Below are 18305 nucleotides of genomic sequence, written 5' to 3' on the forward strand. Positions count from 1 at the left end.
TATATTATTAAAGTTTGACTGAACTATCTGACTGTTTTTTTGACATTCACTTTAGCGCAGCGTTTTTTTGACATTCACTTTAGCGCAGCGTAGGCGCGGCTTATAGTCCGGGGCGGCTTATTGGTGGACAAAATTATGAAATATGTAATTCATAGAAGGTGCGGCTAATAATCCGGTGCGCCTTATAGTGCGGAAAATACGGTAGTTTGGTCCGGAATTTGCATGCATGTTGCACGGCTCATTAATCGTTTTAATTCGATTACTAAATTTTCATAATCGTGATAAGCCATAATTTAAATCGAAATCAAAATTTGATTAATTGTTCAGCCTTACTGTTTAGCTGATTGGAGAGATAGCTTCCGCAGCAAGTGGGTTCATGACAATAACGTCTGTATTGTTTGATCAGCCGTTTTACTGCTGTGTTACCGACAGCATTTGGAAACAATTAAGGTATGTAAATAAACATTTACAGAAGCTTTCTGTGTAAATAAACTCATTTTGCATCGAATATATCTGCGGCTTGTAGGCCAGTGCGGCTAATATATATAAAAATATTTTTCCCTAAAATGTTGTGGATGCGGCTCATATACCGGTGCGCTTTATAGCCCGGAAATATGGTACCGGTACATGTTATGTAGATCAAAATGAAATGAGAAAAACTGCTCAACGATAGCTGTGCCAAGGACTTGAAACTGTAATTGCACCAACAAAGTATTGAGCAAAGGGTCTAAATTGCTTGGATTTTACTGACGTTACGTCCGGCTCACGTCCCACCAATTAAACATGCGTGGTGTTCAAGCTAGCTCTGTTCTCAATGGGTACTAGGCGCCATTTTAACCTGACTCTCGCCAGATCCTTGTAGTTCACTAAGCTCCACACAAGGATCTGGGACTTCTCAATAGGAGATGTATTTCAAAAGGCGGGGCCTTGTAAAAAAAATCATTGTATGTGATTGGATAAACCACTTGTCTGTTATCTTGAATGAGTTGCTACTTCAACCACTCACATTGAAATCAACCTGTGACGCTGATGAGCAAGACGCTGGGAAATCCAGTCGAAATAAGAGCCAAAACATCCTTGCCACCAATAAATGCCTTCAAAACTGTTCTCTGTTCATCTTTTAAAGAATTAATATTCGATAGATTTGACAAAACAATTGCAATAGCAGAATCAATGTCAGCACACGACTCCTCGCTGCGTGCCGCCATTGTTGTTTGAATCAAACAGTCGCTTCGGCGCAACGTCACATCTATGAAATCCCGCCCGGCGATCCTGACTGGTTCATTATTTTTTGCTATTTTGAAGGAGTTTGCAATGCCCTCGAGCCCAGATCCTTGTGTGGAGCTCAGTGAACTACAAGGATCTGGCGAGAGTCAGGCTAAATGGCGCTAACCTTTCTCGAAGAAAAAATGCCCTATGCATGTGTTGTTTTCGGCTGTACAAATCGTTCAAATCACAAAGGACAAAACGTTTCTTCAGCGTTCCTCGAGAGGTAATCAAAAAGGGCGGAAGAGTGCAAGATTTTACGAAACAACAACGAGAAAAGCGTGCAGCTAGCACTCCAGGCCAAGGGAGCAGAATCGAAGAATGCATGAGTTTGCATCAATCACTTCGTTAGAGGTTTGTTTGAGATAGTTTTAACGATTATTATTATCATATAAGTATTATCTTGATATTTGTATTTCCTAAACACATGTTTGCTACGAGTTTTTCGAAAAGCTCCAACACGGCATGTGTAGATAGAAAATGTGAGCAAAACCTAAAAGAGTTAAGCTTTTACCAAAGGCGGCGATCATAAATGAAGCTTTCAGCACATACACAACGTTGACATCTATAGCTATATTGCGATAGAAATGGGGAAAAACACGATACTCGCAAATGGCGCGTGCAACAACAACAAACATAACTGTAGACACAAAGTTAAATCCTGAAATGCTACCTTACGCGAGCAAAAACGATGCATATTTATCCGAGGGAGTCTTGATCCCAATTTCCTTGATCCAGGCACACACAAATAAGTTGTAGACCTCCATGCTTTTCCAATTGTTCCTCTGTTTTGTTGGGTAGAATGGATCGATGTCTGGAGCACAATATAGTTTGATGTGTCCGCGACCCCGATAGGGACAAGCGGTAGAAAATGGATGGATGGATGTCAGGGAACGTGACCTGCGTATAATCTTTGATATCACTCGACAAATCTTTTTTTGATAAAGTATAGAGTTCTATTCCATTGCATAGTTGGATTTTCTGCTCATATCTGCTTTTTGCAGGAATACTTTAGCCCCTTTGTACTTAGATAGTTTGCGCCCTGCTTGCTGTACAACAGGCATCTTGGCTTGGTTGACCACCACTAGAAGAAGTCACGTGTCAGAATACAAGCAATACTTATGTACATGTGATTGAGTTTTTTATTTTTAATAAATTTGCAAAAAAATCTACATTTCTGTTTTTTCTGTCAAGATGGGGTGCTGAGTGTACATTATTGAGAAATAAAATGAACTTTTTTTATTTGAGCAAATAGCTGCAATGAAACAAAGAGTGAAACATTTAAAGGGGTCTGAATACTTTCTATACCCACTGTATATTTACGGGTACAAGTAAAGCTCCGGTCATTTTGTCACTTTCTATAGTTTTGTATCGTACTTGCTATGCATTTTTTTACACTTTAGTTAAAAAATAATTTAATGGCATCAGTGTTGTCTGTGTCGGCCCTGCGATGTAATGGCGACTTGTCCAGGGTGTACCCCGACTTCCGCCCTAATGCAGCTGCGATAAGCTCCAGCCCCCCGCGATCCCGAGAGGGACAAGCGGTAGTTCAGTGGCCTTGTGGTTAGAGTGTCCGCCCTGAGATCGGTAGGTGGTGAGTTCAAACGCCAGTCGAGTCATACCAAAGACTATAAAAATAGGACCCATTACCTCCCTGCTTGGCACACAGCATCAAGGGTTGGAATTGGGGGTTAAATCACGAAAATGATTTTCCCTCACCTCACCTTCCAGGTGGTGAACAAGGGATGGGTCAAATGCAGAGGTTCATTTCACCACAACTAGTGTGTGTGTGACAATCATTGGTGCTTTAACTTTAGTACCGTATTTTCCGCACTATAAGGCGCACCTAAAAACCACAAATTTTCTCAAAAGCTAACAGTGCGCCTTATAACCCGGTGCGCTTTATTACGATTAATTTTCATAAAGTTTCGATCTCGCAACTTCGGTAAACAGCCGCCATCTTTTTTCCCGGTAGAACAGGAAGCGCTTCTTCTTCTACGCAAGCAACCGCCAAGGAAAGCATCCGCCCCCATAGAACAGGAAGCGCTTCTTCTTCTACCCGCCCCCGGAAGAAGAAGAAAAAACGCGCGGATATCACCGTACGTTTCATTTCCTGTTTACATCTGTAAAGACCACAAAATGGCTCCTACTAAGCGATCCGGTTCATAAAAAGACGCAATCTCTCCATCCGCACACGGATTACTACCGTATTTCACAGCAACTGAACCGCACTGTGGAACGGGAGCACGTACGGTGAATATTCGCACCACAGGGAATGAGAAGTCATCCTTCACTGTGGTTCTAGCTTGCCATGCTAACTTCCACTCATGGTGATATTCAAAAGGAAGACCTTGCCAAAAGAGACCTTTCCAGCCGGCGTCATCATAAAAGCTAACTCGAAGGGATGGATGGATGAAGAAAAGATGAGCGAGTGGTTAAGGGAAGTTTACGCGAAGAGGCCGGGTGGCTTTTTTCACACAGCTCCGAAGGCGAACACACCTTCACTAAGACGGGCAGACAGCGCCGGACGACATACGCCAACATTTGCCAGTGGATCGTAAATGCCTGGGCAGATATTTCGGTCACAACTGTGGTCCGAGCTTTCCGGAAGGCAGGATTCACAGAACAACAGCGACACTGACTCCCGATGACTTCTACGAGACGGAACCGGCCATTTTGGATACCACGCTTGCGCAACTTTTCAATTCGGACACCGAAGACGAAGAATTCGAAGGATTTACGAATGAAGAATAACTTCAGAAGGTGAGCGCTATGTTTATTTTGTGTGTTGTGACATTAACATTCGAGCAACATTATGTTACTATTGCTCTACACCATTTTGAATTTTACTATGTTTGTGATTGCACATTTGCGTACATTTTGGGACAGAGTTGTTAGAACGCTGGTTTTCAATATATTATTAAAGTTTGACTGAACTATCTGACTGTTTTTTTGACATTCACTTTAGCGCAGCGTTTTTTTGACATTCACTTTAGCGCAGCGTAGGCGCGGCTTATAGTCCGGGGCGGCTTATTGGTGGACAAAATTATGAAATATGTAATTCATAGAAGGTGCGGCTAATAATCCGGTGCGCCTTATAGTGCGGAAAATACGGTAAATAGATGGAGGGAATATTTAGATATAAAACTTGCGTATACGTCATAAACCCGATTTAATAAACTACCCTGAATTTCAAAGTGTGCTGGAGAATCAAATCACCCAGATTATTGGGAACTATTTTACCCAGGTAATACATTTCCATGATAAAAAGGTTTAGCTTAGCTTACTTACCTCATGCTGCAAGTTATCCTGTCCTCCTCCACTTTTGCCCACTTTGCTAGATTTTGACGAATCCTGAAAGCCACATAAACAACTTTAGAATAGATGAAAAGGGAGCAGCACATAAGTAAAAAAAACAGCAAGTAAACTGAATATAGCTCCACCACAAAATGGTTTGACAAGATAGCTAACGGTACTGACGCGACCCAAGGTTTCACTATGGGCTGAAATAAAGAGGATTCAAAGTGACTAAAAGATATCTAAGATGCAAGTGGGAGGTGCATGAGTTTAAATGAGATATGCGACGTGTAGATAGGGGAGTTTGGTATAAATAGGGCGATATAGCAAAACAGCGAACATATTTGCAGCACAGCGGCTAGCTGGTGATTGCTAGCTGGCTTTAGCAGGGATGATCTCTATGCTACCCATCGGCTTTTTCCACTGTCGTGTCATCATGGCGGGCGATTAGCAACACTCACCTTTTCCTTTTTCGTTTTATTCGGCATGGTATTCCGTGCCTACAGTGTCTCCGCCCTTGCTACCCCTCTCGGATTCTCCACTAGCCAAACCACAGCAACTCACTCAGGGCGAAGCACTATGGGAGGAGGCGGATCAAATCCGAGGCTTAACGCCTGATTGGACAGCAGGGGTCAGGTGACCGTCTGGTGATGTCATTGCTTTGCGAAAAGGGATTTTTATGGAGCCCCCCTGTTGGCCGCAAAGCGACAACGGTATTTCTCTGATTTGGAATATTCTAATTTTGCTGCACTTGCCATTTGTTCAAGAAAGTAACTACAATATATTGCAAAAAGTATTTGGCCACCTGCCTTGACTCACATATGAACTTGAAGTGCCATCCCATTCCTAACCCATAGGGTTCAATATGTCGGTCCACCTTTTGCAGCTATTACAGTTTCAACTCTTCTAGGAGTGTGTTTATAGGAATTTTCGACCATTCTTCCAAAAGTGCATTGGTGAGGTCACACACTGATGTTGGTCGAGAAGGCCTGACTCGCAGTCTCCGTTCTAATTCATCCCAAAGGTGTTCTATCGGGTTCAGGTCAGGACTCTGTGCAGGCGAGCCAAGTTCATCCACACCAGACTATGTCATCCATGTCTTTATGAACCTTACTTTGTGCACTGGTGCACAGTTATGTTGGAAGAGGAAGGGGCCCACTCCAAACTGTTCCCACAAGGTTGGGAGCATGGAATTGTCCAAAATGTTTTGGTATCCTGGTGCATTCCAAGTTAATTTCACTGGAACTAAGAAGACAAGCCCAACTCCTGAAAAACAACCTCACACCATAATTCCTCCTCCACTAAATTTCACACTCTGCACAATGCAGTCCGAAATGTACCATTCTCCTGGCAGCCTCGTCCATCAGATTGCCACATGGAAAAGCATGATTCATCACTCCAGAAAACGCGTCTCCACTGCTCTACAGTCCAGTGGCGACGTGCTTTACACCACTGCATCCCATGCTTTGCATTGGACTTGGTGATGTATGGCTTGGATTTCATTCCATAAAGCTCTCTGCGTACTGTACATGGGCTAATTGGAAGCTCACATGAAGTTTGGAGCTCTATAGCAACTGACTGTGCAGAAAGTCGGTGACCTCTTTGCACTATGCGCTTCAGCATCCTCTGACCCCTCTCTGTCAGTTTACGAGGCCTACCACTTTGTGGCTGAGTTGCTGTTGTTCCCAAACTCTTCCATTTTCTTATAATAAGACAGTTGACGTTGGAATATTTAGGAGAGGAAATTTCAAGACTGGATTTGTTGCACAGGTGGCATCCTATGACAGTTCTATGCTGGAAATCACTTGAGCTCCTGAGAGCGGCCCATTCTTTCATAAATGTTTGTAGAAACAGTCTCTGTGCCTAAGTGCTTGATTTTATACACCTATGGCCGGCCAAGTGATTAAGACACCGGATTCTGATCATTTGGATGTGTGGCCAAATACTTTTGGGAATAGAGTGTATCTTTAATGCCGTCGTGACAGTGGAGTTGACATTATTTAACCATATTCAACCTTCCACAGGAATTTTTTGTAGTTTAACATTCAGTCACCAACAATCTTATTTTGAGCATGAAAGACCCTGTAGCAGTCATTTGAGTAACATTCTAGGCAAGTTTTTTCTTTACAGCAGCCATGAAAATGAAGCATGAGTGCACACAATAAAACAGCGACCAGTTCTCACATTAAACGTTTATTAGAAGGATCCACTAGTTTAATAGCATCACCTTTGTTGTGCTGTCTTTACAATCGAAGTCATTACAGAAATAACAGAAATACAAAAAAATAAACAGTACAAGCAAAGATACAAAAAGTATTAAAACAATGAATCAGAACTGCATGTGAGGAACAAACCGTAAAGACAGTAAAAAGTTTGAGATTACCAGGCTTTAAAGTTATGTAATAAAGTTTGTTGGACATATGAGGAGTACGTCTAGTCTACTTCCTCCATCCTGGATGTGTCATCGTCGTCACCTTCAAGCGGGGGCATCTCCTCAGTGGGAGGTGTGGCATTGGTGTCTGCCATCTGATCATCGTCCTCAATGCCTGTAGAAAGACCAGGAATTTTGGTAAGAGAGGAAATACAAAGAAAAGAAAACAATTGTTGGGTGATGTATTCTCACCGAGACCCAGCTTGATCATTCTGAAGATGCGATTAGAGTGGGTCTGGGGGTCGTCCAGTGTGAACCCTGAAGACAGTAACGCCGTCTCAAAGAGCAGTGTGACGAGATCCTTCACCGACTTGTCGTTCTTGTCAGCCTCCGCTTTTTTTCTCAGCGTCTCCATAATGGAGTGATCTGGGTTGATCTCCAGGTGCTTCTTGGCAGCCATGTAGCCCATAGTGGAGTTGTCCCTCAGCGCCTGGGCCTTCATGATTCTTTCCATGTTGGCCGTCCAGCCGTAGGTGCTGGTGACGATGCAGCACGGAGAGGAGACGAGGCGGTTAGAGACGGTGACCTGTGAAGACCGACTATTAAGGTCTGCTCACCAGTGGGAACACATTTGTCTCAATGAGTTTTTAACCCATACCTTCTCCACCTTCTTCTCTAAGATGTCCTTCATGATCTTGCACAGATTTTCAAACTGAGCCTTCTTCTCCTCTTGCTTCTTCTTCTCATCCTCATTCTCAGGCAGCTCCAGGCCTTCCTTGGTGACTGACACCAGGTTCTTTCCCTCAAACTCTTTCAGCTGCTGGACACAGTACTCGTCGATGGGCTCAATCATGTAGATGACCTCCAGGTTGGCCTTGCGAAGGCGCTCCACAAAAGAAGAGTTGGCCACCTGGTCCTTGGTCTCACCTGGAACACCGACATTAGCGTCATGATGGCATTTGCCCCTGACTTGTTGGGTTTTCAAAAAACTGAGCGGCACACTCACCGGTGATGTAGTAGATGTGCTTTTGGTTGTCCTTCATACGCGTCACATAATCCTTCAGGGACACCAGCTCATCTCCAGAAGATGAGGTGTAGTACCTCAGCAGCTCAGATAGTTTCTTCCTGTTCTGCGAATCCTCGTGAATGCCAAGCTAAAAAAAAAAAAAAAAACACAATGCTTGTTTTTGGAACATGTCCATACATTTGGACAGAGCTGCATTACAGAGCTTCTGGATGCCCACCTTGATGTTCTTGGAGAACTGGTCGTAGCATTTCTTGTAGTTGTCCTTGTCTTCTGCAAGCTCAGTGAAGAGTTCCAGGCACTTCTTGACCAGATTCTTGCGGATTACCTTGAGGATCTTACTCTGCTGAAGAGTTTCTCTGGAGATGTTGAGAGGCAGATCCTCAGAGTCCACCACACCTTTGATGAAGTCTAAGGAAAGTTGGAAAAGTGATAGGTATTGTTTGAATTTCAACCGATGCCAAATATGTACTTCTGATATGATGCTGTTACCTGAACTCAGTAAAAAAAAAAACATACAAATTGATTTAAAAACAGTGTTTTTATGGATAAGCGGAAGAAGATGGATGGATGGATAATAAACTCAACAATAAGAAATGCTAATCCACAACAAATGCTTATAATTACTGCAGCAAAACCAGCAGCATATACCAATTTCACAAAATCGATTCGATTTTGATTTATAAAAAGGTTCTAAATTGATTAATCACGATTCCATCTGCACTCAAACATTGAAAATGTATCAAATCTGTGGCAATACAAATGTACTTTTGTTTTTTGTCTTCCCCATAAACAACTTTGAACAGTTTAAACATTTTCCAAAGTCTAAAAAAGTGTGATTTTGAAATAAGAAAGAACAAATGGAAGTGCCACAGTATTGCAATATTTTATAACTGAAAATTGCGTTAAGGTATTTTTTTAAGTACAAAATAACAGTATACGTGCAAGCTATTATTCTGGAACTCATATTTTTAGTGCAGTCTGACATCATGCAATGCACAGCCATTTTATTGTGAAGTCCAGAAGTGTGCACTTGTTTTTTCTAGCACACTTGACAGTGCTGCATTCGGGGGAGATTTGTAAACAAAAGGTACCTCTTGTCTCGAGTTGAGGCTGCCGTATTTTTCTCAGCAGTAACCTTACAGTACTCTCTTCCACTATTATCATTTTAAAAATTGACTCAGTGAATCAATGGTTTGTATTGTACGATCATAATGTAGTGTCGTTCACTTCCAGCACCTGAACCAGATTCAGCTGCAGAAAACATTAAATTCCATTTTCAGGGGGGGCAAACTTTTTCAGCCTACATTTTATTTGTTTCAGGCTGAAAAATGGTTCTGTGACCACTACTGGAGTTCGGATAAATCATTTTGCTCTTACTGAAAAAGGGGCAATTTATCCCAAAATATAAATATTTTTTAAATTACTGTGCTTTGTCCATTTATTCAACTCAAGCATGTATTCAAGATAATCAACAAGGGTTGTGGCATGCAGATGGCACCATACAGTTTCACTTCTACTGGAAACCGAAGCACCAATGTCTACAAGTAACCCGTGTGTGTGTGCGTGTGCGTGTGCGTGTGCGTGTGCGTGTGCGTGTGCGTGTGCGTGTGCCTTCACACATGCTCCTTAGCTGCTGTAGCTTCCTCTGCTAGCATGAATGTTTACTCCAGTGCTTACGTTTCCAACTCGTTCCCATTTGTGTCGTCACTTGTCCCGAGTATTTTTGGGGGGAAAATTAGGAATACTCATACCGAACACCACAGCTAACGAGAGACTATATGAGCATTTGCGAACATGAACGTCAAATACTAACAGCACACCCTCTCATGAGTATTGGCCAGCACGTTGCCCGCGCTGATTTGTTAGATTAGTTCAATTGTATATCTGTAAATCGAGATAAGATTAATAGAGCGTTGGCCACTCAGATGCAATGTCAATTTTGACAGCTTTTTTAAAATTTGGTTTTAGTCTGGCTAAAACTAAAATACATTTTCGACAAAAGACAAATTCCAGTAATTTAAATTGATTTAGTTTTGGTCTAGTTTTAGTTAACAAATTTAGATCATATTTTAGTCAGCTAAAATTGCATTACATTTACTAGACTAAAATATAAAGTATGAAAGATAAAGCCTCTTTAAAGGTAATTTGAAAGCACCTTTATTTAGACTACCAGCAAAAGTATTGTTTAACACTAAAGTAGCACAATCTTTTGGTCAGAAATTAGGTAATTTTCTGCTCCACAGGTCAATGCATATAAATATATTTTAGGCACAAATTTCACCAATCCATCCATTTATTTATTCTCTACCACTTGTGCCCCTCGGAGTCGCTGGGGCTAGAGTCTTTCATTTGTTAATACATGTCCACCTCCAATAAAAAATGGAAACGCATCAACTTCCTTTTTGCTGCCCATGTGACATTAGCGCCTTGGACCACATTAAAAGTTGTAATGTCTTTAGATTTATGTTAAACGACTCATTGAGGTAAAGAAAATACATTTTGGTAAAAAAAAGTAATACGGTAGAATTAGATTTAACTTAGTTGTGTCGATGACATTGCATAATAGCAATAGATTCTCCTATTCGATGTGGAACATGTTAAATCCATATATTTTTGTTTTGGCGGTGAAAATTCAAACTTCCTCATCTCACGAGAAAAAGCAGCTGATTGGCACCCCTTTGTAACTAACTCCCCGCCCCTCTTTCACATGTAGGCTGTTAAAGAGCTGCGATTAGATAAATTACGGACCAGTCGCACCTATCTACAAGATGAACTTAAATATGATTGAATTTAATTGGTGTCAACATTTTCGTCTCGTTTTTATTCGTTAATTAAAATGTCAGTTAATTGTGTTAATGTCCTGGTCAACGTGCCTTTGTTTTGATTAGTGATCATCTTATTTTTACCTGCTCTAAGGTATAAAACTACAACCAAGTGAAAATAACTTCCAGCAAAGAGCGGGAACGGCTGATTCTGTGGGCAGGCATGGCCTGGACTGACCTGAACGACCTGCTTCAAGAAAGCGAGCGTTAATCTTTGTCAACAAAAAGTTGCTTTATTTTGAGAAAAAAAAAAGTGCAATCTAAATTGCATGTCGGGAGCGCTACTGCTGGTCGCGCATCTAGACGGGCAAAAGTAAGGAGAGAAAGTTGAAGAGAAAGGTATTTCAAGTTAATAATGCATTTTTTGTTCAAGCCTGTGAAAAGTACCCTAATTCTTTTGATATTACTACCGACAATAACGTCTAACTTCACGCCGTGGGCGTCTTCGAACCTCCGTTCGGACATGTGTCGAGTGTGCATGTTGTCCCTGTGCAAGCGTGGGGGGTACTCCAGTTTACTCCCACTTTCCAAAAATATGCATGTTCGGTTCATTGGAGACTGCAAATTGTCCATAGGTACGAATGTTAGTGTTAATGATTGTCTCTATGTACCCTGTGATTGGCCATACTAATTAGGGGTAGCTTGTGAATGAGCTAGTCCATAGTACGTTAGTTAGCATTAGGCTAGCAGCATTTGCGCCAACCTTCATCCTGCGTAACTGTATTGCTTTTTTCAGTTTATTCCAAACTTTATTATTACTTTAGGGTGATTCTTACATGTATGTGCACTTCATATGTATACATTTCCTTAGTGTGCTTAGTTTTACAGTGACTTCATGGTGGATAATATCAACAAAACACCTCAAGCAATTTTTTTTTTCATTTCTAATTCAAAAGACTTAACATATTGGCAAAATAAATTGCAACATTCAGGGAGGGCAGAATATAGTGTAGCCTGCGTTACCTTTCACAATAAGCAGCAACAATTGAAATTGCATTGAACAAAGAGCACAGTCTACAAAGTCAAATTCCTTGTGTTAAACATACTTGGCTAATAAAGTTGATTCTGATAATGGAATAAAAATGCTATAATACTTTTTTTTTTAATATACATAAAACATTTGTTTAGCATTTTTTAAGAAAATATATGCATCACCATTGCAATTCAAAATTATCCATCCATCCATTTTCTACCTCTTATTCCCTTCGGGGTCGCTGGAGCCTATCCCAGCTACAATTGGGCGGAAGGCGGGGTACACCGTGGACAAGTCGCCACCTCATCGCAGGGCCAACACAGACAGACAACATTCACACTCACATACACACACTAGGGCCAATTTAGTGTTGCCAATCAACCTATGTGCATGTCTTCGGAGGTGGGAGGAAGCCGGAGTGCCCGAAGGGAACCCACGCAGTCACAGGGAGAACATGCAAACTCCACACAGAAAGATCCCGAGCCCGGGATTGAACTCAGGACTACTCAGGACCTTCGTATTGTGAGGCAGACGCACTAACCTCTCTGCCATCGTGCTGCTTATCATGACGTCATATATATTATGATTTCATAATAACCACGCCCGTAGCCATGCCCCCACCGCCACACACATAGAGGCAATCTAGGGGAAACCCTGACGGGACGAAGGTAATCGATATTATGCCTTGTGAATTAATATTTCAAAACGTAAAATATAGCGATCCATAATTGCTCAAAACGCTAATTTAACCCAGCTCTGTTGTGAAAGAGTTTCGGTATTCATTCCTATTCTTTGGCGTGCTGCCAGTGTTTGCGTGTGCAGTCGGTACTCACTGAGGTATTCGGGAATAAGCTCATCACAGTTGTCCATAATGAAGACCCGGCGCACATAGAGCTTGATGTTGTTCTTTTTCTTCTTGTTCTCAAAGAGATCAAACGGAGCTCGGCGAGGCACAAACAAAAGTGCGCGGAACTCCAGCTGGCCTTCTACTGAAAAGTGCTATTAAAAACAGTACATTAAGTTTGCTCCTACAAACGAATAACTTTCAAGTCGAGAACGTCGCGGCACCTACCTTGACAGCCAGGTGGTCCTCCCAATCGTTGGTCAGACTCTTGTAAAACTCTCCATACTCCTCGTTGGTGATGTCATCTGGGTTCCGTGTCCACAGAGGCTTGGTCTTGTTCAGCTCCTCCTGATCAATGTACTTCTCCTTAATCTTCTTTTTCTTCTTGTCGGAGGACTTTTCGTGGTCGAGCTCCTCGTCCGAACCGACGTCCTCGATCTCGGGCTTGTCCTCGTCCTTGTCTTCGTCCTTGTCCTCGTCCTTGTCTTTCTCCTTGTCATCGTCGTCCTCCGCCTCGTCGTCGCTCACCTCCTTGTCTCGCTCTTTCTCCACCTGTATGTTAACTTAAGTCAGTTACTGTGCCTGGATTCGGTTTGTTTCCTTCACTAGAGCTGTGGTTACAGTTCATCGTTACTCTAGTTGGCTGCATTAAAAACATTGGTTGTGATATTAGTCATGTGCTAAAAAGCCTACTTACATGGAGAGTGATAGGGTAGCCAATAAACTGCGAGTGCTTCTTTACAATCTCTTTAATCCTCCGCTCCTCAAGATATTCAGTCTGGTCATCCTTCAGGTGCAAAATGACCCGGGTGCCACGCCCGATTGGCTCATCTGAATGAGAGGACAGGTTCCCAGATAACCTCACTACAGCAAATGTGCGTCATTAACAGTACTTACGGTTGTCCACTGAGACTGTGAATGAGCCTCCAGCCGCAGACTCCCACACGTACTGCTCATCGTCGTTGTGCTTGGTGATCACTTTCACCTTATCGGCCACAAGGTATGCAGAGTAGAAACCCACGCCAAACTGACCAATCATGGAGATGTCAGCTCCGGCCTGCAAAGCCTCCATGAAGGCTTTGGTTCCTGACTTGGCGATGGTGCCTAGGTTGTTAATCAGGTCTGCCTTGGTCATGCCGATGCCTGTGTCGATGAGGGTGAGGGTGCCTTCATCTTTGTTGGGAATTATTTCAATGTTGAGATCTTTGCCACTATCCAACTTGGAGGGGTCGGTAAGGCTCTCATAGCGGATTTTGTCCAAAGCCTTCAGACAGAAATGAGAATCAATTTGTAAAAATTTTTGAGACTGGTATTGCTGTTGGAATTCAGTGTTTTTTCAGGTTTACACAGTTTGGGCTAAGGAACATGCAGGGATATGTATTGCTCTTCCGCTTTGACAGTTATCAATCCCTTAGGATTTTGCAGGCTTTTTTGTTACTGCGGCCAAAATACCTGAGTTTGCAGCAGCGTTTTGAAGTTGGTGGTTTGTTTTAGGTGTTCTTTGTAACATTAATCCACAAAAACACAGGATGTCAACAAATCTAACAAAGTGTGCTTCACATGCAAATATGTGTATAGTAAAAAAAACAAAAAAAAAACAATATTCATGGTTTGCTAATTTTATTACCACAAAGAGTAACAAAACTTAACGTTCACAAGTTGCAGACAATCTTCATGTATATTTTGGGCTTAAAAAGTGCTTGTCCATTGTAAACAGTTTTGCCTTTAAAAAGGGTCATTTTAAGATTTTGTTCTGCATTTTAAGACTTCCTTGTGGTTAACATAACATGCAATAGTGGTTCTTTGCTCAAAATGTTGCATAGATTATAGACCATCTTCAAGCTACTTTCTGACTGTCTCTTCAAAATGTGTTTTGTCTCTTTTGAAGTGCCTCCACTTCGACTGTGTCCACCCTGTCAGCTATGTTGTAGTCTTTAGTGCTTCCATAAAGAGTGTACTGACAGATAAGTTAGAACTTTACGCTACTTTGTGTTAGAAATGGCATCAGCGGAGGATGCATGTACGAGCGAGTCTGCCCCACAACAAGAGGCTCACGCAGAGCTCTTTGGGTAAACCTTTACCATATATGGCTATATCAGCTGACGTAACAGGCAAAATACGTCATTAAAGTCTCAAATTCCAAACGGCTCGTTTGGAGCAAATTTCGAAGAAGGCAATATTGTTTGATAAATATCTCCACCAAGACTCCATGGTGATAGTGTTACATGGCGCTATTCCTACATTTTCCACACAAGAACAATCAAGTTTTGATTACACAGCGAAAATGACGATTGGTTGAACTGTGCGGGGATTGCAAAATTGCAAGGCCACACAAACTTCTCAGGAATTGTTTGAATTTGCCTGCGATGAGGTGGCGACTTGTCCTGGGTGTACCCTGCCTTTCACCCGAGTGCAGCTGGGAGAGGATCGAGCGCCTCTGCGACCCCGAGAGGGACAAGCAATAGAAAATCGATGGATGGATGGTAGAATATGCAAAAATTGGTAAAATCACAAATTTGTGGATAGTAAGTTATATTTATTATTTCTATTATACATTTATCAACAATTTTTTTAAGAACGCAAGCATGCAGATACAAAAATGACATGCTGTAAATATGCAGTACTTATGACAAGGCTATATAGTCACAAAAAAGCAAGTTATTGAACTGCCCTCTATGGAAGGATACCTAAGGTACGTCTGTTGTGATCTGGTGCTTAAACTCTCATTAGAAGCAGCAATTTCTTTTTGGCAAAATTAAAAATTTGGGGAAAACCTTGTTATTTAAAACACATGTCCATTAAGTAATTCTGAGGATATAAAAAATAAAATGATAACTAAATAGAATTAATTATATTTGGGGTAACAATGTAATGAATGGACACATCCCGGGTATTTATAAACGATAACCAGCTTACATCAGATGAGTTAGAGATGAGCTCCCGGAGGAAGATTTCTTTGTTGGAATAGAAGGTGTTGATGATGAGGGACATCAACTGAGCGATCTCAGCCTGGAAAGCAAAAGTCTCCACCTCCGCATCATCCATTTGTTGGTCGACTATCTCCGACATCTAAGCACAGAGACATTGGCTCATTGTTATTGAAAAATAACAAGTTATCACAACAGTTCGGTGTGGGCCAGAGAGGTTTTCTTAGGGTTGGTTGGGGCAGGGGAGCAAAGCGAAACAAGATAAATTCCAAAAACTTAATTAAAATAAATGTTTATTTGCAGGTAATTGAGCATGCTTGCTAAACTGCTTTAACATAGGTGAGCGCCACTGAAACAGGTGGCGTGACAGACTGCCGCCTCGTCTACCGTCCATCTTTAATCCATCTTTGGACAAATCCCATCGCAATCTGCTCTATGAACGGCATTGTTGTTGTTGGGGTGGTGTGGCTCAGTTGGTAGAGCGGCAGTGCCAGTAACTGGATGGTTCCAGGTTTAATCCCCGCTTTCGCCATACTAGTCACTGCCGTTGTGTCCTTGGGAAATACATTTACCCACCGGCTCTCAGTGCTACCCACACTGGTGTAAATGTAACCTAGATATTGGGTTTCACTATGTAAAGCGATTTAAATCACTACAGAAAAGCGCTATATAAATATAGTTCACTTCACATTGCATAAGTTATTTTATTACAATCTGTGTCATTAAGCAGATTAACAACTACGCTATTTGAGATTTAGTAGTGCATTTTGTCAAATTAGAGCCTTATTTTAAATATAAATCAACAAATAAAAACTTGTTGTGCTACACAGAGGACATCCTGGGCTTTCCAGTGGAATGTGATTTGTTTGTAAGATCTGTGCTCCAGCATGTTTTGTGGGCACAAGAAATTATTACATTTATCCAGTTATTGTGATTTAATTGAAGAATTTGAGTATGCTGACTGCTTACTATTAAATTTATGGTTTGAGGTGGTTTTGGTAATATACAGTTCATTTTGCGATACTGAAATCACAATTTTCCACTGTCCTCTGTGGTGGACAGGAGGACTTCTATTACTAAAATTATGATTGTTGATGCAAAAGTGCATTTGTGTAACCAAGAAAAAAAAATCAAGTGTTTTATGTTGTGCTGCTTGTAGTATGACTAGAAAACAAAAACCCGCTTCAAAATCTTAAGAGGGCTGGTAAAATAATTGGCATGCAGCCCCCTAGTTCCCTTCCAAAAATATTTGACAAGATGGTGAGGAAGCAGGGTCTTAAAATCACCCGTGACCCACACCACATACTTCATAGTGAAATTGTGTTGATGCCGAATGGTAAACTGTACAGAACAGCAACATACAAACTCAACAGGTATAGATGTTCCTTTGTACCACTGGGAATCAAAGCACTTGACAGAAAACTATTGTAATAACCGGACGCAATAATGAGTGCAAAATTGGGAGAGTACAATATTGGAGATGTGCAATACGGGGGGGCGTGTAATGTGTGATCTCATCTAACTGATATACCTGTGCACTGTTCACAGTCGTCACAGTATTGTCGGATAAACTGTATGTATGTATGTATGTATGTATATATGTAAAACGCTGTGTCTTGATGTCCAAGACAAATTTCTCCACAGAGACAATAAAGCTAATTATTATTACTATCATTATAATTATTATTAAAACAGCATCACAAAATGCTGAAAACATGAAAAGGTAAGGTAATACTTGTGTGCAGGGGCGCCGCTAGGGATTTTGGGCCCCATGAAAAGAATCTTTACAGGGCCCCCAACACAGTGTCATTATTTTTTCTGTATTATAATTTCATCATCATTAGGGGCCTCTCTGGGCCCCCCTCCATCATGGGCCCCTAGAATCCGTCTCCTTTACCCCCCCTTTTCGGCGCCCCTGCTTGTGTGCATACATGTAATGAAAATATATGGACAAGTAGTGTTTTCTCTTCAATGTTTTTTTTTTTTTTTTACCAAACTGAGGAAGTCAGGAATAATTGCTACAATCAGCACATTTAGTAGTGCACAGCTTTTCGAAACAGCATGGATACAGCATGATACTGATAAAGCATGTTCATATACCGCCCCCGAATCGCACTGCGTCTAAACATGACAGTCACGTAGTTTGGCGCCACCTAACGGTTTGATTGGCAAACTGCAAGCTTCTAGAAGGTACGATATCCACAACTCGTATTGTTTCAATTGGAAATTCTCGTCAGAAGAATACAAGTGTAATGGCAGTGTGAAACGCCAGGTGTATGTTACATATGATTTGGGATTTTTATGCCAATCCACTACGACAAAAATATGTTTAATAAACAAAAAAATAATGATTTCCATTATTTGCCCAACTGTACAGTCAGGATACAGATTGGATGAAATGCACGCTAGCTTTAAAGTGAATGAGTAAAGTGAGAGCTAATAATAATTGAATAGGATTTTAAATTATTTTACCTTAGTCCTCGGCGGCTGTGAGTAATGTTCAGTGTTGAGACCACGCGCAACAAAGTGACAGTACCGGCTCGCTGAGCTTCTTTATAGCGTTTCCTCAGACCGTTCGAGAACGCCAACCTAAAAGCCCCAAAAGCTTCCAGAACCCTCTCTGGAATCTTCGTGCTGAAACGGCTTCTGATTGGTCTGATGCGCTGTCGGTAGCAATGGGGCGGGGCAAATGAAGCGGAAGTTGTCAGTGGCCATGAGGCGTTCAGGGAACATTCCAGAACATCTTAGAAAAGTTAAAACGTTACCGCCACAGCACTT

The 18305-nt window shown here is 41.6% G+C and overlaps 2 protein-coding genes across 3 annotated transcripts in view; both read right to left on the reverse strand.

Annotated features, from left to right (window-relative positions):
- Positions 1 to 5168, reverse strand: part of LOC133576410 (serine/threonine-protein phosphatase 2A 56 kDa regulatory subunit gamma isoform-like) — a 63379-nt gene extending 58211 nt beyond the window's left edge. For both annotated transcript variants that reach the window (XM_061929606.1, XM_061929605.1), the window contains exons 1-2: positions 5025 to 5168; positions 4558 to 4620 (exon numbers count right to left, since the gene is read on the reverse strand). In XM_061929606.1, the coding sequence (XP_061785590.1) occupies positions 4558 to 4620; positions 5025 to 5051 (90 nt within the window). In that variant the 5' untranslated portion in view covers positions 5052 to 5168. The remainder of the gene's footprint in view (positions 1 to 4557; positions 4621 to 5024) is intronic.
- A 1572-nt stretch (positions 5169 to 6740) lies between these two features.
- Positions 6741 to 18168, reverse strand: hsp90aa1.2 (heat shock protein 90, alpha (cytosolic), class A member 1, tandem duplicate 2). Its single transcript, XM_061929599.1, has 11 exons — positions 18000 to 18168; positions 15517 to 15669; positions 13498 to 13864; positions 13298 to 13431; positions 12829 to 13152; positions 12590 to 12755; positions 8179 to 8369; positions 7941 to 8088; positions 7593 to 7861; positions 7187 to 7520; positions 6741 to 7109 (listed from the first exon to the last, which is right to left on the reverse strand). The coding sequence occupies exons 2-11, from the start codon at positions 15667 to 15669 to the stop codon at positions 6997 to 6999; spliced, it is 2199 nt and encodes a 732-aa protein (XP_061785583.1). The 5' UTR covers positions 18000 to 18168; the 3' UTR covers positions 6741 to 6996.
- Positions 18169 to 18305: the final 137 nt, after the last annotated feature.

Source organism: Nerophis lumbriciformis, linkage group LG34 (assembly GCF_033978685.3).
Source record: "Nerophis lumbriciformis linkage group LG34, RoL_Nlum_v2.1, whole genome shotgun sequence".
NCBI classification, from domain to species: domain Eukaryota; kingdom Metazoa; phylum Chordata; class Actinopteri; order Syngnathiformes; family Syngnathidae; genus Nerophis; species Nerophis lumbriciformis.